The sequence below is a fragment of the Panthera tigris genome, chromosome E2 (assembly GCF_018350195.1).
Source record: "Panthera tigris isolate Pti1 chromosome E2, P.tigris_Pti1_mat1.1, whole genome shotgun sequence".
Lineage (NCBI taxonomy): Eukaryota > Metazoa > Chordata > Mammalia > Carnivora > Felidae > Panthera > Panthera tigris.
In genome coordinates, this window is record NC_056674.1 from 61,349,795 (window position 1) to 61,376,946 (window position 27,152).

Genomic DNA, 27,152 nt, shown 5'->3' on the forward strand with positions numbered 1-27,152 from the left:
CCAGGGCAGCACCAGCCGAGCCCAGGAACCGCAGCAGCCTTGCCGATGCCAGCACTGACTTTATTGATGCCTGAGACTCAGCGGCTACTGGAAATTGGGGGGCCAGAATCTCCCGCAGGGAGAGTGAACTGGTGCCCTCTGCTGAGGCGTCCCAGTGAGCTGTGGGGATGGGATTGATGCTCACAGGCCAGCAGTTGTCCAGAGGAGGCGATGGCTCGGCCACTAGCTTCCTCGATACGTGGTGTAGGACCACGGGCTCAGCAGCAGGGGCACATGGAACCTGTGGGTCTCGTTGGTGATGGTGAAAACGACCTGAGGAGCAGAGAGGGCACCGGGACAGAGTGAGGGTCCGGTGCAGCACACAGGCAGCCCAGACTGTGGACCAGGGGCAGAAGTTAAGTGGGGCTGGAGCCCCGAGGGCCCGATGAAGCCAGTGGAGAACTGGAAAATGGTGAGGGCCGCGGATGGGGCTGAATCCTCCCCCGGAGAAAGCCCTCGGCTTGGGGAACTCGAAGGATCCGCCCTGAACGGGGCCAGGCGAGTGCCTTTGTCCACAGGGGCTGAGTCACTTTTGGCCCTGCCCCACAGCTTTACCCAGGGACAGGGCAGGGATGGGTGTGTTGTGCTAAACTCTCTGGACACCTTTCTTCTGAGAGCTCAAAGCAGGCCAACCCACTGCTTGCCACGGCCCAGGGAGAGGTGGGACCAGCCTGCCCACTGCAGGGATCTTGGTGAATCACAGGCCTCCACCCCTCTGGCCCACCCCCGGCCCTCACCTCCACATACGGGTAGAAGCTCTCCTGCCCCCTCTTCTTCCAGTAGCCCTCAGTGTCAAAGGACAGCTTGTAGGTGCCTGCCTTCATCGGGCCTGCCGGCAGGAGCCCCGGGCAGCGGCCATCCGAGTCGGTGTAGCTGGGGAGAGTGGAGTCGGAGGGAGTGAGGAGTCACCCCTGCCTGGCTCTCCAGGGTCGGTCGGCCCGTGGCCTCAGACGCCTCCACAACCTGAGTCACCGGGAATGCCCTGCAGCAGGACACGTTCTGGGGCCTGGGGTCTGGAGCAGCTCGGGGACACCACTGCAGTGTCTTTTTAGGGAACTCCAGTACAGAGAAGCAGAAAAGGAAAAAAAAAAAAATCTATTCCATGAGCAACAATCCCTTTTTACTGGCATACATTTTTCTAGATTTTCTCTATGCATAACTATGCTTATTCATAAACTTGGAAAAATACTCTAAAATGGATTATTCTATTCATACTGTTTGATAGCTTGCCCTTTTCATTTAATATATTGTGTGTGGCTTTCTGGATCAGTAACTGTCCCCAAACCCCCATCCTCATGGTGGCCTGTTTCCAGCTGTACCGAGTGTCTGAATGGAGGGTTCTGAGGGCCTGGCGCTTTGCTCACGGATTAGCCCCCCGTCACGTCTGGAAAGTTCTCCCATCGTTCCTGCCACCTGTGCTTCCAAGTTTCTGTGCTGCGACTGGAAGGAGCAGCATGTACCCACACAGTTTATGGGGGAGAAGTTGGGAGTGCGTCTCCAGGACCCTGCGGGGGACTCCATATATTCCTTCAAGAACCTGGAACCCCAGCCTCTGCGAAGGGGCGGGGGATGAGCTCTGTCCTCAGGCCCTGAACGCTTGGGGCCCAGCCGTCCACTCCCACCACCAGAGGGAACCTGCCTCCCGCAGGAGACTCACAGGGCTTGTTGCCCCAGCGCTACAAGCCAGGGCCTGGGCTGGGCCTAATCCAGCGGAGCCTGGGGCAAGGGGCCAGGGCCTGCCGAGCCGCCCACCTTTTGCTTGCCTCTTGCTGCCTTAGTCTCCGCGACTATAAAAGGGGTAATTATGGAGCCTGGCCACAGGCTGTAGTGAGAATAAGAACACAAGAAAAGTGTTCGGTGCACTGCCTGGCACAAGGTTACCTGTTAATCACGGTGACAGTGAGGCGTTCAGATGACACTTCAGGCCTCAGCCAACCCTGCCCTCAGGGAGAGGCAAGCCCTGGCTCCCGGCCCAGTAGGCACTGGGGCTGTGAGGCTGCACCAGTGTGTTCTTTGGCCCCAAGGCTGAGGGGACCACAGCACGGTGGTCAGCACTGCCATCCAGCCCACACTTCCTGGCTATCTGGACTCTCTGTGACCCTCAAGCCTACCTTTTTCTCAGCTCCATCCACTGCTGGCCATGGTCCTCGAGCCTGGACAGACGGAGGCAGAGGCCCTGGGCCGGGAGCCCTGAGGCCGTGTCCAGCACATGCGTGGTCAGCGGGCTGCTGACCAGCTCCATGGCTCTGCCCTGAACCACGAGAGAGGGACAGGGATGAGCGTGTGGGGCCCAGCCCTGTGTCCACACTGGCGTAGAGACAGCAGCCTCGGAGTAAACAGCCCCAGAGGACAGAGTCCCCAACTGCCCCTGGACCCTGGAGGGGGCGGGGTTGGGCTGGAGTCGCCGAGTCAGCCACGTGAGGCTGTGGGGCTAACACACTGACAAACGCCTCATAGACAATGCTGGTCTGACCCCCATTCCCCCACACTAGACCCCACTAGGGCCCCCTCCCCTCCGCCCAGCCACTGAAGGGCATCTCCACACACGGGCTTCCTTCTCCAGCCAGTCAGTGCGGGCAGGGGTTGGCCGGACCCCATCTCCTCGTTCTCCCAGAGCCCCTGGCTCATGCGCCACCTCGGACCTTAGCCCCCAGGCCGCGACGAGCCAGGAACCCAGCGTCCGGACCCGCCCCCTACCTCCGAGGAGCCCAGGTGTCGCTGGAGCGCCCGCAGTCGCGGAGCGGCCCCCGAACTCATGCCGGAGCCGCCCACGTCCACCACCCCTAGAACGGTGGTCCTGAGCGGTGGTCCTGGGACGCAGGTACCTGCCCGAGTCCGCCCCTGCCCTCACCCTGGCCCCTCCCAGGACCCGAGGGCCACGTGTCGGGCCAAACCCAGGTGGGGGGCGCGGCGCGGTGGCGGGGAGGGCGGCTACACCTCGGTGTCCACCAGGGGTGTCCGAGGGGGCTTCGCTGCCGAGCTCTGGCGTGGCGACGGGGGCGCACAGACCTGCGGGGGCCGCGGAGGCTCCTCCCAGGGCCGGAAGTGAAGTTGAGGGCACCGGCGGGAGGTGGGGTTTGGGGCGGGACGGGGCGGGGGGGGGGGGGCGGGGGCGGAGGGGGGAGGGGCGTCCGTTCCGGGTCTGTCGCGCTGCAGGCAGGGGGGCGGGCCGGGGCGGGACGAGTAGGTCCAGCGGAGATCAGCGTGGGCCGCGGGCTGCCCTGACTGCCCTGAGAGACCACGTGACGGTGCCTCAGTTTCCTGTCCGGTTCTGTAAAACCCTCGGCAGTAACTCCCAAGGCTGAGATGAGGCGAAGCTGTCTACCTACCTCTCTCCCCTTACGCCCCTGTGGCCCCCCCACCTCTAGGGAGGCTCTGCACACTGACAGCTTAGGGCCTGGGAGAGAGGAGCAAGTGACAGAACTCAGCGGACGGGTACCAGTCCATCGCCATATTGAAGTTCTTGCACATAAAATAGTTCATGTAACATAAGTAAGGGCACTCTGTATTTAACATCTGGAAAGGTCTACACCACCATGTTGGTTGACTGGTTGTGTTGCTCTAGGTAGGGAACCTTTTTCTTGCTGTCAAAGGGCATTTTCCGACTACTGGATGGTGAGCATGGACTATGTGTAGGTTAAGAATCACACCCCTCCAAGGCAGGGAAGGAGACCCTCCTAGCAAAGGCGGAGAGTGTGCTGGTTACACCTACTTTGGAGTTAATTAAGAGATCTCTATTTGCGGGGCTCCTGGGTGGCTCAGTCGGTGGAGCCTCGGACTTTGGCTCAGGTCATGATCTTGCGGTTTGTGAGTTCGAGCGCCGAGGCGGGCTCTGTGCTGACGGCTCAGAGCCTGGAGCCGGCTTCGGATTCTGTGTCTCCCTCTCTCTCTGCTCCACCCCTGCTCACGCTCTGTCTCTCTCTCAAAAATAAAGATTAAAAAAAAAAAAAAAAAAAAAAAAGAATATCTATTTGAGGGGCGCCTGGGTGGCTCAGTCAGTTAAGTGTCCGACTTCCTTCCGGGTCATGATCTCACTGTTCGTGGGTTGAATCCCCGCATCTGGCTCTATGCTGACAGCTCGGAGCCTGGAGCCTGCTTCCGGTTCTGTGTCTCCCTCTCTTTCTGCTCCTCCCCTGCTCATGCTCTGTCTCTGTCTCTGTCTCTGTCTCTCTCTCTCTCTCAAAAAGAAATAAACTTAAAATTTTTTAAATAAAAAAATATATCTATTTGAGATTTAAACACACATGACGTTTGGCTGGGATTATGTTTACAGGAGATAACCCCAAGGAGAGGCTCACACCTGTTTTTGCCAACACCCGTGGGTACGATGGATGAGAAACAACCAGATGTCTCCACTGGGGACAATTAAATAAATGAGCTCTGTTACAGACCGGCGTGCTCTGCAGCCCATTAAAGAGAATGAGGTCCATTTGCGTGTAACAGTGTCCTGGAGTAGGGACTAGCCGCAAGGCATGACCCTGGGTGTAAACAGGGGGAGGCGGCTATAGCTTCCTGCTCTGAATGTGTGTATAGCTTCAGCTACGTTAAAAGCTTTGCTCACTTAATCCTCACGGCCACCTCATGATGTAAGCATTATTAACCCCATTTTATAGAGGAGGCACAGAGAGGCCAAGACCTGGAATACTTTCTAGTATGCTACCAGCAGACTTACACCGGCGGCCATCTCTGGGACAAGCAATTGTGGATGGGGTTACTTATTTTTGCTCTTTAACCTTTCTTTGAACTCTTAGATTTTTTATTTTTGTACTCTTAGAATCGTTAAGTCGTCTCAACCGCCATAAGTAAACTGACAAGAACGACAATGAAACCTTTGTGGGGGTGTGCCCTGTAACTCCCTTTCTAGAGAGCTGACACTCTTTGCCCCAAGAGAGAACTTAGTGGCCCGGAGAGAAGGTGGGGGGAAGGGAGTTGTCGCAGTTCCTTCCAGGGCCCCTCCAGGGCCCGTTGCCCATCCTGCCTCCACCCAGACGGGAACTCCAGTGTCTAGGGCCCCTGCCCCTTTCACAAGTCGCTTGAGACCCTCAGCCCCTGCCTGGCATCCTGGCAGCCAGCCCTCTCTGAGAACCAAGATTATCATGGGGACATTGCATACTGGGAACTTCCCTAATGAGAAGGTGACAAGGTCCCTTGTGGCACCTCGAGGCAAATTAGAATAAGGTGCTTCATCTTCACGGTCCTCATCTACCAGAAAATTGTCATAGTAAATGTTTAAATGGCTCATCTTTGGATTCAAAGTTATAACATTTGAAAACACTTAAAAATGATAAAAACACTTGCAGTGTGAGGTATATATGTATCAAGTCAGTGCACGGTCTGATTGGCTGTACACGGTGCCTTGCCGATCCTGGTGACAAGGCTGGATACTCACCTGGGAGCTCATCTTTACAACCCATGGGGACCCTAGAAAGGCAAGCGTTTGGCGAAAGGCCCTGGTGGCCCGTACTTACAGCCTCAGGCTCTCGTCCCCGCCGGCAGATGGAAAGGCACTGTGAGTCTGCCACTGGACAGTCTGTGTGAGAGAAAGTGAGGAGAAGGGTCCCGGTCCCCGTGGCCGGAGGTTGCCCTAAGGGGGAATGAGACAGAGGAGATCAGACCCTACAATTGTGAGCCTCTACATTTCCTCCAACTTAAACACCGTCCCATGAGGTCTGCTGTCCCCCCCGGGGCCCCTCCCCATGGTCCTATCTCTCACCGGGTGACTGAGCCAGCCTGAAAAGGGGCTGCTTGATCTTACCGTTTATCTCCTCTCCAATCTAACTCGAAACGCAGCTTCGGGGCGCCTGGGTGGCTCGGTCGGTTGAGCGTCCGACTTCGGCTCAGGTCATGATCTCGCAGCCTGCGAGTTCGAGCCCTGCATTGGGCTCTGTGCTGATGGCTCAGAGCCTGGAGCCTGCTTCGGATTCTGTGTCTCCCTCTCTCTCTGACGCTCCCCCGCTCATGCTCTGTCTCTCTCTCTCTGTCAAAAATAAATAAAACATTAAAAAAAAAAATTTAAACGCAGCTTCTGCACAGCGCCCTGAGTACTCACTGGGCCCTTAGCACCACCATTTATGGGTACGGTTTGCCAGGTGCTGGTGGCCACAGGCAATGTGACCTGAGCAGGGTCTTATGAGAGTGTGTGTGTGAGTGTGACAATTCGTGTGAATGTGTATGATGTGTGCGTGTGCACGTATGAGCTTGTGAGTCTGCATGGATGCTGGTCTGTGGGAGTGTGCATGAGTGACTGTTTTAATGTGATCTATGTGAATGTGAGTATGCATATGTGAGTGTGCAAATGGGTATTTGTTGAAGGTGTGTGTGACATGGGCCTGGATGTGTGCACTTTGTCCTGCCACTCTCTTCCCAGCGCGGGTGGTGCTGTGCCCACGGTCACCTTTGCTGTAACACGGCAGCCAGGCTGGACCCCCTGAGTGATTTTGCTCGGAAGCCTGGACAGCCTGGCTCAAGCCCGTCCTTGCCCCCTGGGATGCTGGGAGGATCATTTTCACTCCTCAATCCTGTGTTTTCATCACCATCTCAATCCTGTGTTTTCAGGAAAACAGGTAGGAGAACACAGTCCCTCCTCGTCAGCTTCTGGGAGAGATGTGTTGAGATGATGTACACAAGCTCAGCCACAACGTGGCGCTGGCATCAGAGCATCACATCAACAGAGGGATGTGGCCCAAAGATGAGACGTCCAAGCCCCTGCCGTTGTCTACAGCTATGACAACAGCCGAAAATGTGTGGTTCTCCACGCTGTCCTCGTGCAGACTGGCTCGAGTGGAAATGACGCCTGTTTCTGAGTTGATGTCCAGCTGATGGCTGGGGTCGTGCCCTATCTGGTACCTGAAAGGGATAAACCCTCGTTCTTACAGGGCTGGGGCCATGTGTCCCCCAACCACCCTCCCGGGCATAATGAGCTACTGGGGGCTGACAAATTTAAGTATTTCCTCCGGCCAGCTCTCCAGGCACGTGGCTGGGTCTCAGCCCTGGGTGCCTTGAGCGGGTCCGAACGGCAGCAAGGCCAAGCCACACCTCCAGTCCTACCTGATTTCCTGAGAGCGGAAGCTGTCTGGGTCCTGGGCCCTGTAGGATGTGATCTCCTGGCCCACACTGATGTCCTTGGGCATTTCCACCATCTCTATCAGGGGTACAAAGACAGGGGCCTCATTCACGTCCAACACGTCCACGGTGACCGTGGCCGTAGAGGTGAAGAGAGATGCCAAGGGCACTGCATCCACCACTGTCACGCAAAGGACGTACTGCTGCGTGGTCTCAAAATCCAAGCCCTGAAGAACATAGCAGAGGGCGGTCAGGGGACTCAGGCACACAGCTTTCCAGGACTTGGCACAGGAGGCCTCCCTTTTGCTGGCCTGCAAGAGAGCTCAGGCCCTGGCTTGCTACCCTCTGCCTGTCTTGAGGGAAGGCCACAGCTCGGTATGGCGGGCTGTGTTCCAAAGATGGCCACAGAACGTCACCCTTCGCACGTGCTTTCCTGAGCGCATCACCCAGAAGCGGGGCCCACGTCCCCTTCCCGTGAACCCCAGCAGGCTTCCGTCGTGGTTTCTCCTACTGCAGGTTGCCAGTGTCATGCATTCTGACTTCAAGGCTTTGTCACCCAAGATGAGGCACCCCGCCCTTGCTCCCTGGAGCGTGAAGTCAGAGGGCCCTGAGGTCACCATGCTGTGAGGAAGCTCATTTGAGCCCCCGGCCTCCAGTCCTGGTCACCTTCTGGCCACAACTGTGGGAGAGACCCTGACTCAGAATCACTGAGTCTTTCCTGAATTCCTGACCCATGGAGGTAAAAAACTGTTCCATTTTTTAAGCCACTGAGTTGTGTGTGGGGTGATTTGTTATGTAGCAATAGTGGCTGGTATAAGGAGCAACCAGAAAGCTCCCATTTCTGAGCTTTGTAGGCCAGTCCTCGTTTCAAAGAACTGTGGTAGAGGTTTCATATCATCATGCACCCCTGGACTGGTCCTGAGCCAGAACCCCCTGACGGCCACGTGTGCCCAGCCGTGCGAGTGCGCTGGGGTAGAAGGCCCAGCCCCTGCCTCAGCATGGACATCATCCCAGCCACGAATCTCAGAATTCCCTCTGGCCGAGGCTGGCCTGACCCGAGACCTATCGGCAGGGCAGAAGCGGCCATGACAGGGAGTGCTCTGTGCTGAGCTGACGCTTGGATACTTCGCACTTAACATAGCAGTGAAGAGGGGGGCTGTGGTGAGGGTTTTGGCTTTGCCGCTTACTGTGCAGCCCAAGCAGGTGACCTCACTGCTCTGTACCTCATTTTCCCCATCGTCACATGTCCATAATTGCAGCGCTTCCCTGCTGGAGTGAATACTGAGTGTGCTGGTACATAAACAGCTCGTGGCACTTATTGGGACCCTGTGTTAGCTCTCTGTTTTATTATCCTGCACAGGGACAACATGGGTGGTGGGCCCTGAGCAGAATTATCTGAAAGAGTCCCCAGATGGTTGGGCCAGGAGTCAGCTGGGATTGGGTCCTCCTGACTTAGGCCTCGGCACCACCCGCAAGGCATGTGGTTATTCCCAAGGGGTCGATTTGCCGCCTGCTGGCACAATACTCCGGTTTCGTGCAGGTCGACAAATGTTCCGGGGCATGTCCTTGGTGGAGTTCTTGGTTTTTAGCCTTTCTGTCCCCCAGCCTTGTCTAGATGCTGCCTTTGGCCTTTTCCATGTTTATTCTAGGTGTCCTGGTATTCCGGCACAAAGAGCAGTAAGTGCCTACTCCCTCCCCAGTCACTCCTCAGCCAAGCAGAAGTTCCTAAGATTGTCCTTCTCCCCCATGACTCCTTACATTCCCTCTTGTTTTTTTTATTTTAATTTTATTATTATTTTTTAAATTTGCAGTCAAATTAGTTAGCATATAGTGCAACAATGATTTCGGGAGTAGATTCCTTAGTGCCCTTACCCATTTAGACCATCTCCCCTCCCACAACCCCTCCAGTAGCCCTCTGTTTGTTCTCCATATTTATGAGTCTCTTCTGTTTTGTCCCCCTCCCTGTTTTATATTATTTTTGCTTCCCTTCCCTTATGTTCATCTGTTTTGTCGCTTAAAGTCCTCATACGAGTGAGGTCACATGGTATTTGTCTTTTTCTGACTAATTTCTTAGCATAATACCCTCCAGTTTCATCCATGTAGTTGCAAATGGCAAGATTTCATTCTTTTCGATTGCCGAGTAATACTCCATTGTATGTGTAAACCACATCTTCTTTGTCCATTCATCCATCGATGGACATTTGGGCTCTTTCCATACTTTGGCTATTGTCGATAGTGCTGCTATAAACATTGGGGTGCATATGTCCTTTTGAAACAGCACACCTGTATCCTTTGGATAAATACCTAGTAGTGCAATTGCTGGGTCGTAGGGTAGTTCTATTTTAATTTTTTGAGGAACCCCCATACTGTTTTCCAGAGTGGCTGCACCAGCTTACATTCCCACCAACAGTGCAAAAGAGTTCTTTCTCTGCATCCTTGTCAACATCTGTTGTCGCCTGAGTTGTTAATGTTAGCCATTATGACAGGTGTAAGGTGGTATCTCATTGTGGTTTTGATTTGTATTTCCCTGATGATGAGTGAAGTTGGGCATTTTTTCATGTGTTTGTTGGCTATTTGGATGTCTTCTTTGGAGAAGTGTCTGTTCATGTCTTTTGCCCATTTCTTCACTGGATTATTTTGGGGGGGGGTGTTGAGTTTGATAAGTTCTTTATAGATTTTGGATACTAACCCTTTATCTGATATGTTGAGTTTGATAAGTTCTATATAGATTTTGGATACTAACCCTTTATCTGATATGTCGTTTGCAAATATCTTCTCCTATTCTGTCGGTTGACTTTTAGTTTTGCTGATTGTTTCCTTCTCTGTGCAAAAGCTTTTTATTTTGATGGGGTCCCAGTAGTTCATTTTTGCTTAGTTTCCCTTGCCTCTGGAGACGTGTTGAGTAAGAAGTTGCTGCGGCCAAGATCAAAGAGGTTTTTGCCTTCTTTCTCCTCGAGGATTTTGATGGCTTCCTGTCTTACATTTAGGTCTTTCATCCATTTTGAGTTTATTTTTGTGTATGGTGTAAGAAAGTGGTCCAGATTCATTCTTCTGCATGTCGCTGTCCAGTTTTCCCAGCACCACTTGCTGAAGAGACTGTCTTTATTCCATTGGTTGTTCTTTCCTGCTTTGTCAAAGATCAGTTGGCCATATGTTTGTGGGTCCATTCCTGGGTTCTCTATTCTGTTCCATTGATCTGAGTGTCTGTGCTTGTGCCAGTACCATACTGTCTTGATGATTACAGCTTTGTAATACAGCTTGAAGTCCGGGATTGTGATGCCTCCTGCTTTGGTTTTCTTTTCCAAGGTTGCTTTGGCTATTCGGTGTCTTTTCTGGTTCCATACACATTTTAGGATTATTTGTTGTAGCTCTGTGAAGAATGCTGGTGTTATTTTGATAGGGATTGCATTGAATATGTAGATTGCTTTGGGTAGTATCAATATTTTAACAATATTTGCTCTTCCTATTCAGGAGCATGGAATCTTTTTCCATTTTTTTGTGTCTTCTTCAATTTCTTTCATAAGCTTTCTATTGTTTTCAGTGTATAGATTTTTTACCTCTTTGGTTAGATTTATTCCTAGGTATTTTATGGTTTTGGTGCAATTTTACATGGGATCAATTCCTCGATTTCTCTTTCTGTTGCTTCATTGTTGGTGAATAGGAATGCAACCGCTTTCTGTGTGTTGATTTTATATCCTGCCACTTTGCTGAATTCATGAATCAGTTCTAGCAGTTTTTTGGTGGAATCTTTAGGGTTTTCCATATAGAGTACCACGTCATCTGCGAAGAGTGAAAGTTTGACCTCCTCCTGGCCGATTTGGGTGCCTTTTATTTCTTTGTGTTGTCTGATTGCAGAGGCTAGGACTTCCAATACTATGTTGAATAACAGTGGTGAGAGTGGACATCCCTGTCTTGTTCCTGACCTTAGGGGGAAAGCTCTCAGTTTTCCCCCATTGAGGATGATATTAGCATTGGGTCGTTCATATATAGCTTTTATGATCTCGAGGTATGATCCTTCTATCCCTACTTTCTTGAGGGTATTTATCAAGAAAGGATGCTGTATTTTGTCAAATGCTTTCTCTGCATCTATTGAGAGGATCATGTGGTTCTTGTCCTTTCTTTTATTGATGTGATCAATCACATTGATTGTTGTGTGGATATTGAACCAGCCCTGCATCCCAGCTATAAATCCCACTTGTTCATGGTGAATAATATTTTTAATGTATTGTTGGGTCTGGTTGGCTAATATCTTGTGGAAGATTTTTGTGTCCAGATTCATCAGGGAAATTGGTCTATAGTTTTCCTCTTTTGTGGGGTCTCTGTCTGGTTTTGGAATCAAGGTAATGCTGGCTTCACAGAAAGAGTTTGGAAGTTTTCCTTCCATTTCTATTTTTTGGAACAGCTTCAAGAGAATAGGTGTTAACTCTTCCTTAAATGTTTGTTAAAATTCCCCTGGAATTTCCCCTGGAAAGCCATCCGGCCCTGGGCTCTTGTTCTTTGGGAGATTTTTGATTACTAATTCGATTTCTTTACTGGTTATGGGTGTGTTCAAATTTCCTATTTCTTCCTGTTTCAGTTTTGGTAGTTTATATATTTCTAGGAATTTGTCCATTATTTACAGATTACCCATTTTATTGTATAATTTATCATAATATTCTCTTATTATTGTTTTTATTTCTGCTGTGTTGGTTGTGATCTCTCCTCTTTCATTCTTGATTTCATTTATTTGGGTCCTTTCTTTTTTCTTTTTGATCAAACTGGCTAGTGGTTTATCAATTTTGTTAATTCTTTCAAAGAACCAGCTTCTGGTTTCATTTATTTGCTGTTCTTTTCCCAGCTCTTTAAGGTGTAAGGTTAGGTTGCGTATCTGAGATCTTTCTTCCTTCTTTAGGAAGGCCTGGATTGCTATGTACTTCCCTCTTATGACCGCCTTTGCTGTGTCCCAGAGGTTTTGGGTTGTAGTGTTATCATTTTCATTGGCTTCCATATACTTTTTAATTTCCTCTTTAACTTCTTGGTTAGCCCATTCATTCTTTACTAGGATGTTCTTTAGTCTCCAAGTATATGTTACCTTTCCAAATTTTTTCTTGCAGTTGATTTTGAGTTTCATAGTGTTGTGGTCAGAAAATATGCATGGTATGATCTTGATTTTTTTGTACTTGATTTGTGTCCCAGTATGTGGTCTATTCTGGAGAATGTTCCATGTGCACTGGAGAAGAACGTATATTCTTCTGCTTTAGGATGAAATGATCTGAATATCTCTGTTAAGTCCATCTGGTCCAGTGTGTCATTCAAAGCCATTGTCTCCTTGTTGATTTTTTGATTAGATAATCTGTCCATTGCTGTGAGTGGGGTGTTGAAGTCTCCTACTATTATGGTATTACTATAGATGAGTTTCTTTATATTTATGATTAATTGATTTATATATTTGGGTGTCTCACATTTGATGCATAAATGTTTACAATTGTTAGGCCTTCTTGGTGGATAGACCCCTGGATTATGATATAATGCCCTTCTGCATCTCTTGATACAGTCTTTATTTTAAAATTTAGATTGTCTGATATAAGTGTGGCTACTCTGGCTTTCTTTTGTTGACCATTAGCATGATAGATGGTTCTCCATCCCCTTACTTTCAATCTGAAGGTGTCTTTAGGTCTAAAGTTGGTCTCTGGTAAACAGCATATAGATGGATATTGTTTTCTTATCCATTCTGTTACCCTATGTCTTTTGATTGGAGCATTGAGTCCATTGACATTTAGAGTGAGTACTGAAAGATATGAATTTATTGCCATGATGTTGCTTGTAGAGTTGGAGTTTCTGGTGGTGTTCTCTGGTCCTTTCTAATCTTTGTTGCTTTTGGTATTTATTTATTTATTTATTTATTTATTTATTTAATATTTTCATCTTTTCTCCTCTGAGAGAGTCCCCCTTAAATTTCCTTGCAGGGCTGGTTTAGTGGTCACAAACTCCTTTAATTTTTGTTTGGGAAACTTTTTATCTCTTCTTCTATTTTGAATGACAGCCTTGCTAGATAAAGAATTCTTGGCTGCATATTTTTCTAATTCAGCACATTAAATATATCCTACCACTCCTCTCTGGCCTGCCAAGTTTTGTCAAAAGGTCTGCCGCAAACCTGATCTGTCTTCCCTTGTAGGTTAAGGACTTTTTTTCCCTTGCTGCTTTTATGATTCTCTCCTTGCCTGGTATTTTGTGAATTTAACTATGATACGCCTTGTTGATGGTCGGTTTTTGTTGAATCTAAAGGGAGTCCTCTGTGCTTCCTGGATTTTGATGTCTGTGTCTTTCCCCAGGTTAGGAAAGTTTTCTGCTATGATTTGCTCACATAACCCTTGTACCCCTCTCTCTCTCTCTCTTCCTCTTCTGGGACCCCTATGATTCTGATGTTGTTCCTTTTTAATGAGTCACTGGTTTCTCTAATTCTTAAATCGTGCTCTTTTGCCTTAATCTCCCTCTTTTTTTCTGCTTCATTATTCTCCGTAAATTTGTCTCTATATCGCTGATTCTCCATCCTTGCTGCCGCTGCATCCATCCGTGATTGCAGCTCAGTTATAGCATTTTTTATTTCATCCTGACTAGTTTTTACTTCTTTTATCTCCGCAGAAAGTGATTCTAATCTATTTTCAACTCCAGCTAGTATTCTTATTATCATGATTCTAAATTCTGGTTCAGACATCTTGCTTGTATCTGTATTGGTTAAATCTCTGGCTGTCATTTCTTCGTGCTCTTTCTTTTGGAGTGAATTCCTTTGTTTCATCATTTTGAAGGGAGAAAAGGAATTAATGAGGTAGAAAAAATTAAAATTAAAAAATTAAACACACACACACACACACACACAAAATCAAATACGTGATGCTAGATCCTAGGTGTGTTTTGATTGTTGAAAGTGGCTTGATAGGTTAGATAAAAAAGGGGGGGGGAAGGAAATCGTTTGAAAACTTGAAAAAATGAATACACTGAAGTAGACTAAAATGAAATGATGGAAGTAAAATAGAATTTGAAAAAAATTTGCACAAAAGTGAAGAATATAGTAGAAAAAATTAAAGAAAAATATTTTTAATAAAAATTGAAAATAAAAATGAATTTTTTCCCTTTCTGTTTTCAAGAAAAAGAAAAGAAACAAAAAAGAGAAGAAAAAAGAAAATTGAATAGATGGACCTAACAGATTGAAATACGACTGAAATTACTTCATTTTCCTGTAGAAGGCAGACTACGAAGCGCTTTATAGTCCATAAACCAAGCCGGTGGTGAGCCTTGTGTTCTTGAAGAGCGAAGTTGGCCCAGTTGGGCGGGGCTCGCTGTAACAGCTCCGCTCTCCACTAGATAGCGCCGCTAGCCTACTGGGGTGGAGTGTTGCAGGTAGGTGCGAATGCGCATGTGTGGGAGTGGTGAAAATGGGGCCGCCCAGCTATCCAGCCTGTTCTCCCAGATCAGCAATCGCGCACCGGTCCTCTGTCTTCAGCTCTCCTCCACTCCCTGCTTTTTCACTCTCCGTGACCAGGCCCCAGTCCGTAACTCTCTCCTGAGTTTTGTCTTAGACGCGGCTGTTTTCCCTGGCCCCTTATTTCCGAAAGATTGCGGCTTTGACCCGTTCCGCTCCTCTGCGGGAGGGTCTCAGTGAGCAATGGCCGAATGAGCAATGGCCGAATGTCGGCTGCACCCAGGAGCTCCTGCTGGACCCCGCTGTTGCCCGTACCCTGAGACTGTGGCCAGGTGCCAGGCCGCCCCCAAAAAAGTTTGCAAGACAGTGTAGCAGGAGTGTTTTAGGGACCGTGGAAAATCACAACACACATGTGGCACCAGGCTTCACCCTTAATGACCTTGTTCCAGCACCAGCGAATGTGGCCGTTCTCTGGGGTCTTCTGCGACCAGGTGGCCTCAACAGTCTCTACCAAATGTTCTTCCAGCAGTGGAACCACTTTTTCCCGTGTGGCCCAAGAACCTCCCGGACTCCACTCTGCTCCTGGGTATTCACACTTCCGACCCGAGCACCACCAGGTATGGAGCTGTGGAGTTTCAGACTCTGCATTCCCCTTGTTTACAGTCTTAATGGAATTTAAACCCTCGCCTTTCTCCTTTTTTAGTTCAGTCCCTATGGCTGTTTCTAATTTTCCGCTTTCTCTCCAGCTGCTTTTGGGGAAGGGTGCTTTTCCCGTATTCTCCCCCCTCCCCAGTCTCCATCCTCTCTCTGCCCGCAGAAGCACCTCCCTTCCCGTGGCTTCTCTCTCCCCCAGTTCAGCTCTCCGCGCCGCATCCCTGCTGAATTCTGTGGTTCAGGTTGTGCAGATTGTTGTGTTAGTCCTCCAATCAGTTTTCTAGGTGTGCAGGATGGTTTAGTGTTGGTCTGGCTGTATTTCATGCATGCGAGACACACAAAAAACTTCCATGCTGTTCCGCCATCTTGGCTCCCTCCCTCCCCTTCTTGTTTTTGTTTGTTTGTTTGTTTTTGTTTATTTTTTTATGTTAGAGAGAACGAGAGCGAGTGCATGGATGTGCATGTGCGCATAAGCGGGGAAAGGGCAGAAGGAGAGAGGGAGAGAGAGAATCCCAAACAGGCTCAGGACTGCCAGCAAGGAGCCCAACGTGGGGCTTGAACTCTCCAACCATGAGATCATGACCTGAGCCGAGATCAAGAGTCTGACACTTAACTGACTGAGCCGCCCAGTTGCCTATCTTTTTGTTTCTCTCTCTCTTTTTGATAGTTTAATCTTCAGTTTATCCGGGGGAGTGGGGAGTAGATGGTTCCAGGCCCCTGTGCCCACTCTGAAGACCACTGTGGCTCAGGGGACCTGGCTTCCTGCCTCTAGGGGTAAAGCAACAGTTCTAAGCATAAGGGAAGGGAGACAAATGTCTCAGATGAGACGACTGCTCAGGCATTGCTCAGAATGACTCTGGAGGCCTGAGCCCTCTATTCTTGAGCCTCCTGTTCTCTCCCCACTTCCTGTCCCACTCACCCCTTCTCAGTGCTTCTGGGGCCCCTCCCACTTTTGGAGGAACCCAAATGAAGACCCCTGTCCCAGTTTAGCTCTCTGAAAACATCCCAGGTTAGTGTTTTTCTGGGAAAAAGCTGTTAATTAGGCAGCATTTCTGAGGTCCAGGGTGATGGCATGGCTGTTTTGATGCAAGGACCGGGGGGGGACCCCCATCGCAGTAGAAGTTCCCCACTGGGAAACTGCCTTCCTGGTGTGAGGAGTGTGGTGTCTGCTCCTGTCTTGGTTCAGGGTGGACAGAGCCAGTCGATCATGGCGGCCATCTCCTTAGAACTCACACCTACCTTGGCTGTTTCAAAAGGCCATTGTTGGTCTCCGGGTCCGTGGTGACAGTGTAGAGGCCTGCTCTGTCATTCAGGATGGAAAACACTGCCTTCCATGCTGGAGAGCCTGGGGCATCTTCTCTCTTCACCTTCAGTCTCACTATCCCTGCATCCACCTTGTTTTCAAACACCTGGCCCGTGTACTGCAAGAGAAGGACACAGACACTCATTCCTGACATCCTGTGTGGGGACCTGGGAAGCAGCCTGTGGCAGCCTCAAGGGATCTTCAGCAGGATGGGCCATGGTAGAAGGGTCTTTTCTTGAAGCGGTGTCTGTTGGCCTGAGCGACAGTGAGGGGCACCTGCAAAGGCCCTGCTCAGTACCCTGGATGTGTGCGTCAGCGGTGGGGCTTCCGACAGCTCAGTGTCTACTTTCACTCTGTGCCAAAGGGACGGGAAAGGTGAGACCATGTCTCCTAGCTCCTGAAGCTTGGATCCCAAAGTGTGCATCAGCCGAGGAGGATATGTCCCCATGGCCAAGTGCAGCCATCCCAGGCTCTGTTCTCAGGTTGCAGCCACCGTGAGAAGCTCCTCAGATCCCAGCTGAGGCCATTAGCCCCGCAGGCTCAGGAGCCAAGCGAGAAGTTGGACCTAGAGTGGCTCCTCCAGCCTGTCCCCCGCACCTCGCTGTCAGGTCCCTTCTGACTCAGTCTCCATGGGCAGCAAGTGTCTCTGTCTTACATCTTGCACACGAGACTGTTAGGAGGGCTCTGCTGGAACACCTTCCAGGCTCAGGTGTGACCCTGACTCCAGCCCTAGTCACCTTGGGAGGGACGCTGGGTTTATTGCCCAGGACTCTGTGGATGATACGGTAACGTCTACAACTGTCTCTACATTTCGGGTATAGGGAATTCAGGCATGTGAGCCTCTGCTGTTCTCTGTCTCTTTGTATCCTGGCATACCTGTCTTGGGAACAAAGGACAGAGAAGGATGGGCTTCCTAATTGTAGCACATCCAGCAATGGGTTCAAAAGAATTAACTCAATTATTTTTTGGATACATCTTCCAGAGTAGAGACAGTGTGCTCTCTGAGGTCAGACTGGTTCCAATTCCAGCCTATGAATGAATTCCTATTAGCACCTTCCTGTACGTTATTTACTGTGGTCCTCATATACCCCCAGAGGACAAAATCACTGCCCCCCCCCCCTTTCCATAGATGATAAACACAGGGAGGTCAGACAACTTCTCCATTCAACAAGGCTAACTGATCTGTATTGCTGTCAGGGTAGCACCAGTGGGAGCAGACAGACCCTAATCTGTACTGCAGTTTAGGAGATCAGGGCTACTATCACCTCTGATTTTGGGGAGGGGCACAGAAACACTAAGGTCACAGCTACAGGACTGGGAAGGCAATGCTTGGGACCTAAATCCAAGGCCCACTGCCTTGAGCACATCCCTGGACTTTATGCCAAGGGTCTGGCCCATCTCCCCTGAGAGAAAGCAGCTCAGAGCCTGGGGCTCTAGACACCCAGGTGACCACCCTGTCACCATTCCCGGTGGCCTGAGCAGGGCCAGCCCATGGAATCCAGACCCCACGTCCCTGGGCTTAAGCCAGGTGACCACCAAACAGGTAGGCCTTGGTTAAACCCTTCAAGGCCTGCAGGCTTTGCCTGGAACCTTCCTCATGACTCTCCTATGGCATTGGGCTGCTTAAGAGTGGGCAAGGGGGTCCAGCCTAATGGGGTCAGTGCCAGTCATTCTGTTATTCTCACTGTGTGATGCCCTGCTCTGTAATCCCTGCTACCTAAACAAATTCCAGCCAGGGGTGGCCACATACCACGTTCTGGCTGGTGGGGTCAAAGTGCAAGTCTACCTGGTGGAGGTTATGGTAAAAAGACACCAGGCATGGCTCTCGATCTCTTCCCTCCCTCTTCTAACTGGATCAGTGGTCTGGTGTAGCAGCCACCACGAAGACAAAACTCACAAGCTAAGGAAGATGGAACAAAAAGAAGGAATCTGTGTCCCTGTGTTGCCGCTTGGTGTGCCCGGAAGCTGGGGCCTTCTGTGTCTGGATTGTGTTACATAGAGCAATAAACCAGTCATGGTTTTAAGCCAATCCTGTTGACTTTTCTGGGTGTGTAGCTGAAAGGATGTCTGCCTCAGGAGGTTGAAATCATGCAGGTAAAATGCGTAGACATAAAGTGCTCAGTAACTTGGAACTGACAGCTGTTCTTGGTTGGTCTGCACCCTGAGCAGGTACAGATACCTTCTGTTTCCCAGTGAGACACTACTGGTGTGACCGCTGCCTGAGTTAGCACTGAGAGCTGGGAGGTTCCCGCCCTACCCTGAGCCACTGGAGAGGCCCACATGGGACTGCCCACTGGGGCCCCACTGAGACACCGCCCTTATCACAGGAAGGATGCCTGTGCCCTGCCCCCGGCTCCACACCCTGTCTAGAGAGTCCTCTCAGGCCATTGCGACGGGGATTTGTGGTTGGAACGCAGAGACTTTGATTCCATTCCAATTGTTGCCTCTACTGAGAATACATAAAGGCACCTGGGACCTTCCTTCCTTGAGGAAATATCAAGGCAGCATCGCCAGGTGCACTGACGTGACACAAAGTGGCAAGAGGAAGGGACAGTCCTAAAGACCTGAACAAGTACAATAATCAAGATGGTGAGATGAGCTGAGAATGAGCTTTGGCAGGGGGTGGCAGGCAATGGGTTTGAGTGTGGTCTTCTCCGAAGAGGAGCGAAGTGCTGAGACAAGGGCATGACTGGTATGTTGAAAGACCAGCAAGGAAGCAGAAAGGCCGGAGCTCAGGGAGGGCCAGTTGAGTAGTGAGGCCAGGGGGATGGGCAGGGGCTTGAGGGCCACAGGAGGGTCATGTGTCCCCTGGGAGAATTTCATCTCCCCAAGATCCGGAGTTTTTGTCTGTGTCATCACAGATGTCCCCATGCCTGGGACAGGACCTGGCCACAAGTAGGTATGAAGTAAATGTCCAATGGTTGAAGAGATATAATGACTATGCACATATGCACAGACAGAGTCAGGCTGCAGAGTGAGAATTAAACAGATGTATAAAGATGAGACGGTGTGAGGGAGAGGGACAGACAGACAGACAAGGTGACTTGGATTCCTGGGGGTTTCCAGACACTGTTTTCTAGCCCTCATAAGGCTCAGCTGCCCCTGAGCCTGTCTGTCCCCCACCCTGTTTCTTTACAATAAATTCCTTCTATCCTTTTGCTCATCCAAGTGTCCTGTACCGCACGTCCTCAAAGAATCCCTGTGTCAGTTCCTGCCACCTGGGCCCGAGGGCTCTTTATTCTTAACCAGTGGGATGGGGCTTCCCGTGAACGATTGTGCCCCTAGGACAATGACATCTTGTCTGTGTCATGGACTCTGTCTTTCACACTCATCTGCCCATCTGAGTCACCACCTGGCCCAGAGTGAGCTGCCCTTTCCCTGGGACAGGGAGAGTTTCACCTTGGCTCACCACTCAAAGAAGCAAACTTTGGTGAATTCAGATCATCCCCTCCCAATACTGACCCATATACTGACAGTTTCCTGGATTGGGATCTGATCAATATATTCCCACTCCCAGCACTACACCTGGGAGTCCTTCCGTTATGTGTGCAACACTTATGGGGGCGGGGGATGCTTGTATTTTCCTATTTTCATCAGAGAATGTGGTCCAGAGCATTCTCAAACACAGCCAGGCTGAGGCTTGAATCATGACACTGCTTGTCAACACACTGACACATAATTCACTGTAGAACATAGGTCACGAGACATCCATTGACTTTGGCTGGACTTACCAAAGTTGGGCTGAAGCCGGGAGGGTTAGCATTGCTGTGGGTGACTGTGATCACAGCTGTCCCTGTAGAACTTAAGCCTTCACCTTGGAGGTCAGCAGCTTGAATTGTCAGGGTGTATACGGAAGCGATCTGCAGACAAGCAGGTGGCAGTCAGCACTGGGGATTATAGATGCAGATTTGGCTCATCTACCCAGTGGCACCCAGAGAGTAAATGTGGAATGCCCGAGGCAGCAAACCTGGTGGACCCTCCCCTCCAGTAAATGACTGGCTCCCAGGAGCGACGGTCCTGTCAGGCACTCAAGGAGAGGCTGACATGCTGCCCCATACCTCAGCTTTCACCTTGGCTCACCACTCAGAGAAGTCAACTTTGGTAAATTCGGACCATCCTCTCCCAAAACTGACCCAGGAGGAAAGTTTCCTGGATTGGGATTTGATCAATATATTCCCACTCCCAGCACTCCACCTGGGAGTCCTGGGTCCCCTTCAATTATGTGTGCAACACTTATGGGGGCGGGGGATGCTTGTATTTTTCTATTTTCACCAGAGAATGTGGTCTGAATCCCTGGGAAACAGAATCATTTCATTTCGTCAGTTACAGGAATTGTCTTGTGGCTCACATTTCTAATTCGCCCCAGTGATACCTTAGGCTTTGCTATATGCCCAGGGCTCAAAGTCAGCCAGGCGGGGGGTTGGGGCGGGGGGGGGGCATCAGCGGGAACCCTGTCTGTGGTAGATAGATGCCTCTTCTGATTGGTTGGTTCATGGTCTAACAGTCAGGAGTCTGTTCTGATTGGTTGAGTGCCTATTCTGACTGGCTGGGAACCTGTTCTGATTGGCTGGTGTCTGCTCTGATTGGCTCATGTTTGTTCTGATTAGTCAGTGTTTGTTCTGACTTGTGCCCGAGCCTTACCAGCTGGGACAAATGTGCATTTAACTGCACCACCCGGTAGCCCCTCTTGACCCCTGACCTGTTAGTCCAACCCAGAAGTGAGCACAGCGATGATTCCTGTGTCCTGGTTGATGGTGAGCATGTTGGGGCGAGGCACCGAGGGGTCTTGGCTGAGTATGGTATAAGCAATGGCCGCATTGTAGGTGTTCTCATGGTCATCTGCGTCCGTTGCTGTGATTTGCATCACGGCGGTTCCTGCAAGGACAAAGGGGAGAAGAGTTGATGATCTCAACAGCTAACAACTGGCAGGGCAATACAAATTAACACAGAAATCTAAGATTAAATGTGTTCTTTTTTTGGTCTATTCACTATACAGGTGACAAAAGTACTTATCAAGTGGTATAAGTTCTAGTTCAAATAATTCACCAAATTATTATAATAATTTACAAATGATTTGTTTACTTTTTCCAGAAATCTTTAGGGCATCCTTTAAAATTTTTTTTTAGTTATTTTTCTTTTTAAAGATGTATTTATTTATTTAAGTAATCTCTACACCCAACATGGGGCTTGAACTCAAGACCCCAACCGAGAACAAGAGTCGCTCATTCCGCTGACTGAGCCAGCCAGGTGCCCCAGGGCATCTTTTAAAAAATGTATTTTATTTTATTTTCTCAGTTTTTATTTCAATTCCAGTTAGGGGCGCCTGGGTGGCTCAGTCGGTTAAGCGTCAGACTTCGGCTCAGGTTATGATCTCGCTGTTTGTGAGTTCGAGCCCTGCGTCAGGCTCTGCGCTGACAACTCGGAGCCTGGAGCCTGCAGCCTGCTTCGGATTCTGTGTCTCCCTCTCTCTCTGCCCCTCCCTGACTTGTGCTCTGTCTCTCTCGGTCTATCAATAAGTAAATAAATAAATAACTAAATAAATGTAATAAATAAAATTTAACAAAAATAAATTCCAGTTAGTTAAAATACAGTGTAGTATTAGTTTCAAGTGTACAATATAGTCATTCAAAAATTCCACACCTCCCCTGGTACTTATCTCGACAAGTGCAGTCCTTAATGCCCGTCACCTATTTAACCCATCCCCCACCCCACTCCCCTCTGGTAACCATCAGTGTGTTCTCTGTAGTTAAGTCTGTTTCTTGGTTTGCCTCTCTCTCTCTTTTCTCTTTAGGGCATCTTTTGACATGGCTGTCGCTGTGGGATCATGTCCCTCATTAACATTATACTTCAGGGTGCTGAGATGTTATTAGGTGCTCAAGGGGAGGGTCAGGTGACCATTTCATATCTCATCTTTCCGGCTGTTCTACTGATCTCAGGCCTCTTGTGTCATTCTTCCTTCCTTGCCATTGTCAGGGGAGTCCCGTCTGGACACTGGCCACACATCTGAGCTAGAGCCAAGCATGTAAGCCAGATAGAGGGAAGTGGTGAGAGAGTAGACAAAGGCAGGTGGGGGCAGTATGTCATGGTAGCTAGAACCAAGCCTCTAGAGTTTGGTCCGCTGAGAGAACCTGAAACAGACCTGTCCCCTACGTGGGTGATCAGGAGACAGCTAGTGCTGGCCAGTGAGCCATGGTTTGTGGTAGGGCCAAAGGCAGCACGAAGATAGAAAATACAGAGAAGAGGAGGAAGAAAGCATTAGTGGCTGTTATGGCGGGCCAGAAGGGAGAAGAAAGCATCCATCATAATGTCATTTCACACGAAATACCCTGTGATTTTTCGGCTTCATTTGTCTTCAGTCCGAGAGAATGAGGACCTCAACATCCATTCCCAAAATGTCCGGTTGGAAGTTGTGAGCGTGTGGTCCTGTCAGTGTTGCCTATGATGCCGTCATGGGATCCGCAGGTTTAGTGTCATGTCTGGAAGTGTAACAGCTCCTCGATGTGTAAGTAAGAGCCTGTTGAAACCAGAGTGGCCCCCTAATCAAGAATAAGCAGTCAGATTCGTGTTTGTAGGAGCATGTATTAGGAAATATGTAGGGAGAAATGGAAACTGACGCAGAAAGGGTGTGTCGAGGGAGCTATGAAGTGAGAACGGCCACAAGGGGAGGAGGGTCTGCCAGTGGCACCAGTTACAGAGATGCAGAGACCAGCACATGCAGACAGGACATAGAGACAGAATTGAGGCAACCAGTGAGCATCACCTGGACAGTAGCAGACCCATGATTCCTGGACTTCCTTGGCCCCAAAAGGACCTTCTTGCTTTATGGTCCCTGTCGGCCCCTCTTTGTGGGATCCTTTCCACCTGTAGCCCTCCCCAGTCCCGACTTTTTTGAGCAAGCCTGAGAGGGTTTCTATTGCTTGAAACCCCACCCTAAAAAAATGAAAAAATAAAAAAAAGAAGAAAGAAAGAAAGAAGAACAAGTCATTGCAGTCCTTGATCTGTCCCTTCCAATCTCCAAGTGGAAACTTTCCATGCACTGGAGCCCAGGGTGTGGCTTCGTAAGATCTCCTCCGGTTTTTACACTTTAGTTTCCCAGATTCTTTGTATCTCCCCTGATTTTACTGCCATGTGTCACTAAAACCCTCCATTGTTCAAATTAACCTGGGTGGGCTCTGTCCATCACAGACGCCTCAAAGACCACCTGGATGAATTCAGGCTTGTTGTCATTCGGGTCTACCACTGTGATCACAGTCTCCGTAGGCTCTTCCACAGCATTCCCAGTCGAAGACGCAGCATGAAAGAAAAGCTGAAAAGCAATAAAGGTGCAGAAGAGGCCAGCCAGTGGGCATCTGTCCCACAGAAGGCCCGTTGCAGTGAGAAGCCACTTTCTTTGTCTCATGTTTCAGTTACCTGGGAGTCTGAGAAAACAGGACTTATTCCAACCTCGTTAATGTTAGTAAGGGTTGCATCTGTTGTCTCCTCAGTGTTTTCTGGTGTGATGCTCAGGGTCGAGTGCTAGCTGTCAGCTTGCCCACCTCTTCCCTTTTCCCTAGAAATTGGCTCAGCCACGCACAATGCCTCCCGCGCGGCTGGAAGTGACCGTGTGACCACGTTCTCATGGTGGGATCATGAGGACTGAGGGCTCTGATTTCTGCAGCACTTGTCTTTGTCCTTCTCAGGTGTGGAAGGTGGACCTGATGGGGAACTCACTTAGACTCTGTGAATGAGGGCAATGACCTTGGGAGGAGAGCAAATTGAGGCTCTATTTGGGTCTTGGTTTCCCTCAGAGGGGTATGGTGGAGAGTCTGCCGGACAAGACACCCCAGAGAGCTGTATTTAAGGGATGCTCAGCTGACATGCATTGAGAATTTACCCAGGACTAGTCGTTGTTCAAAGTGCTTTACATATATTAACCCGACAGCAAAGGGGGTTGCTGAGGGGGTCACTACCACAGCCAGGGCTACAAAGTAAAGGAGTGTCAGAGCTGGGGTCTCACCATGAGTTGTTTCGCTCTGGATCCTACACTCTTAACATTTGGAGATTGTCTAGAATGTTCCAATGTAGAGTCACACAAGGCGCTCATTCTCTCTGCTCAGCCCTTTCTGGCCACTTTCTCTCCCCCTGCTGCACCTTTGTCTTTGCTGCAAGAGTCCTGTCTTTTTCCCCTCTAGAATGGGACTCTTCATTATGCGTCTTTGTAGCTAACAGCAGTGGCAGAAACTATAACAACAGTCTACATCTCCCCCCAGTGTTGCTGGCTTCCCTGAGCTCAGAAGCTCGCATCTCACAGCCTCCTCACCTTAGTGAGTCTTGGAACTTGTCCACAGCTGCAGAGCTGGTTCTTAGGTTACAAATCCCAGATCTGTACCCCAGCTCTGCTCTGCTCTACCCTCTTAACCCTCCTGTGTGGTACCTGGAATATAATAGATGCTCAAAACATGTTCCATAAGTAACTTCAAAAATTAAGTGGCTGTTTGAAATGTTTAGCAAATGAGATGGCTGCCAGTGCTCCGGCCCCTACAGCCATGTAGCAGACGCTCGCAACATAGTGGGACTCCTGCTCTCTGTCCAAGGGCATCGTCACCTGTAGCCATCCTGTTTCTCTGTCCATTATAAACACACCACAAGGAGGTTTGTCAGCCCCCATGCCAGTGATGCTGTAGAAAACCTGGATTTTCTTGCCTTTGTCAGATTTGACCTGAAGACAACGCAGAAGCAGAAAAGCAAAGAAGGACCCCAGTCAGGTATGAATCCCTCTCCATAGGGAACCCTAGAACGAAACCAGAGTCCTCCCTTTGCAATACCTGAGCCACCATTTTTGGGAATGGGCCTTTTTCATTCTCTGTGATGGAGATGGGAGGGATAACCCAGTCTCTCTTCTGCCTTCTGAGACCGTAGTGGGCATGAGGGAACATCAGCACCTCCGTCTGGTGTCCAGAGAGAGTACCCTAAAAGGACAGGAGGTGAGGGACCATAGCACAGGCTTAACCGTTCAACGAAGCCGGCTCTTGTAAACACCCCACTGACCTGCTGGAGGGTCTTGTCGCCGCATAGATCTCTCACCACCAACCCCAGCTTCTGAGGTATCTTGGGAGACCCCTCACTAAAAGGCATCCATTGGGCAAGAAGCTGCAAAGCCATTGATGAAGCAGGTTCAGAACACAGGGGACAGTCTTCAGGACAATGGCCGTGGTCCAGCCTGGGTGTCACTACTCACTGTCTTGTTTCTTCCCAGAAAACAATGGCTTCCACCTCCACCATGGTCTCCAGGCTTTCCCAACACCGTCCTGTGGACAGGAAGGCTGAGAGGGGTGCTCTGAGACATCATGGGAGGGGTTGGGCGGAGTGAACATATTCTTCCTAAACCCATGAGATCAGAGAACTTTCTTGAGGACTGAATACAGTGCATGTTTTAGTCTATGCCAAAACTAGGCTAAACTCTGGTATACAAACTCTTTCTGGAAACACCTTTCATGTCCACTGACAGGGTGTTGGTTCAGCCACAGCCCAATCCCGGACATGACGTAACAGTGAAAACTGCAAGGGAGGTGTTCAGGATATTTTGTGAAGGGAAAGAGGCAGGTGAGAAAGTTAGATAAAGTAAGATAAAGAAAGTAAGATAGGGGCTCTGGAGGGTTTGTAAAAGAAAAACGTGCAAATATCCAAGCGTGCGTGCAGTTATTTTTGTTCGATGAACAGAAAAGCTGTAACTTGCTGTATTAATTGATATTCCCTCTGAAAAATGAAATTATTTACTGGGTGGTTTTTATTTTCAGTATTTTCTTAACTTTTATTTATTTTATTTTATTTAATTATTTTTTCTAAAAAAATCTTTATTTATTTTTTAGAGAGAGAAAGACAGAGCATGCACAGGGGAGAGGCAGAGAGAGAGAGGGAGACATAGAATCCAAAGCAGACTCCAGGCTCCAAGCTGTCAGCACAGAGTCTGATGCGGGGCTTGAACCCACAAACTGCGAGATCATGACCTGGGTGGAAGTCGGATGCTTAACCGACTGAGCCACCCGGGCGCCCCATATTTACTTATTTTTTAATGCTTATTTGTGTGTGTGAGAGAGAGGCAGGGGAGGGGCAGAGAGAAAGCGGAGACAGAGGATCCGAAGCAGGCTCTGTGCTGACAGGAGCGAGCCCGAGCTCCATGTGGGGCTCAGACTCAGGAACTGCGAGATCATGACCTGAGCTGAAGTTGGATGCTCAACCAACTGCGCTGCTCAGGTGCCCCATTATTTTTAAAGATTTTATTTCATCTTTAATTTTTTTTGGTTTATTTATTTTTGAGAGAGAGGGAGAGAGTGTGAGTGCGGGAAGGGCAGAGAGAGAGGGAGACACAGAATCTGAAGCAGGCTCCAGGCTCTGAGCCATCAGCACAGAGCCCGACGCGGGGCTCAAACTTGTGAACCGCGAGATCACGACCTGGGCTGAAGTCAGATGCTTAACCCACCGAGCCACCCAGGCGCCACTAAAGATTTTATGTTTAAGTAATCTCCACACCCAAAGTGGGGCTCAAACTCAGGACTCAAGAGTCACATTTACTACCGATTGAGCCAGCTAGGCATCCCTGTGTTTTCTTAACTTTAAAAATCATAGCCACTGCATATTATCAGAAAAAAAACAACCAAGTTGTTGCTGTGAAGTATGAGAGCAGGGCACCTGGGTGGCTCAGTTGGTTAAGCGTCC

At 49.5% G+C, this 27,152-nt stretch overlaps 2 protein-coding genes across 2 annotated transcripts; both read right to left on the reverse strand.

Annotated features, from left to right (window-relative positions):
- Window positions 1-39: 39 nt before the first annotated feature.
- Window positions 40-2,863, reverse strand: LOC102970353 (5-hydroxyisourate hydrolase). The gene is made up of 4 exons (XM_042967987.1): window positions 2,737-2,863; window positions 2,151-2,290; window positions 777-912; window positions 40-312 (listed from the first exon to the last, which is right to left on the reverse strand). Exons 1-4 carry the CDS (start codon window positions 2,794-2,796, stop codon window positions 223-225), a joined length of 426 nt encoding a protein of 141 aa, XP_042823921.1. The 5' UTR covers window positions 2,797-2,863; the 3' UTR covers window positions 40-222.
- Window positions 2,864-3,565: 702 nt separating this feature from the next.
- On the reverse strand, window positions 3,566-25,598 carry LOC102971532 (cadherin-1-like). The gene is given in 12 exon segments (XM_042968099.1): window positions 3,566-3,647; window positions 4,340-4,394; window positions 5,429-5,623; window positions 6,749-6,885; window positions 7,087-7,328; window positions 16,390-16,575; window positions 20,189-20,317; window positions 21,157-21,332; window positions 23,619-23,763; window positions 25,000-25,155; window positions 25,262-25,405; window positions 25,485-25,598. Coding segments are annotated over 12 exon segments (1,761 nt in total).
- Window positions 25,599-27,152: the final 1,554 nt, after the last annotated feature.

What these genes read in the sequence shown, in the direction of transcription:
- LOC102970353 (XM_042967987.1), bottom strand. Translation starts at nt 2,796, where the DNA reads ATGAGTTCGGGGGCCGCTCCGCGACTGCGGGCGCTCCAGCGACACCTG. An exon ending in GACACCTGGGCTCCTCGGAG is followed by an intron (nt 2,291 to 2,736) that starts GTAGGGGGCGGG and finishes CTCGTGGTTCAG; the next exon opens with GGCAGAGCCATGGAGCTGGT. An exon ending in TGGATGGAGCTGAGAAAAAG is followed by an intron (nt 913 to 2,150) that starts GTAGGCTTGAGG and finishes CACTCTCCCCAG; the next exon opens with CTACACCGACTCGGATGGCC.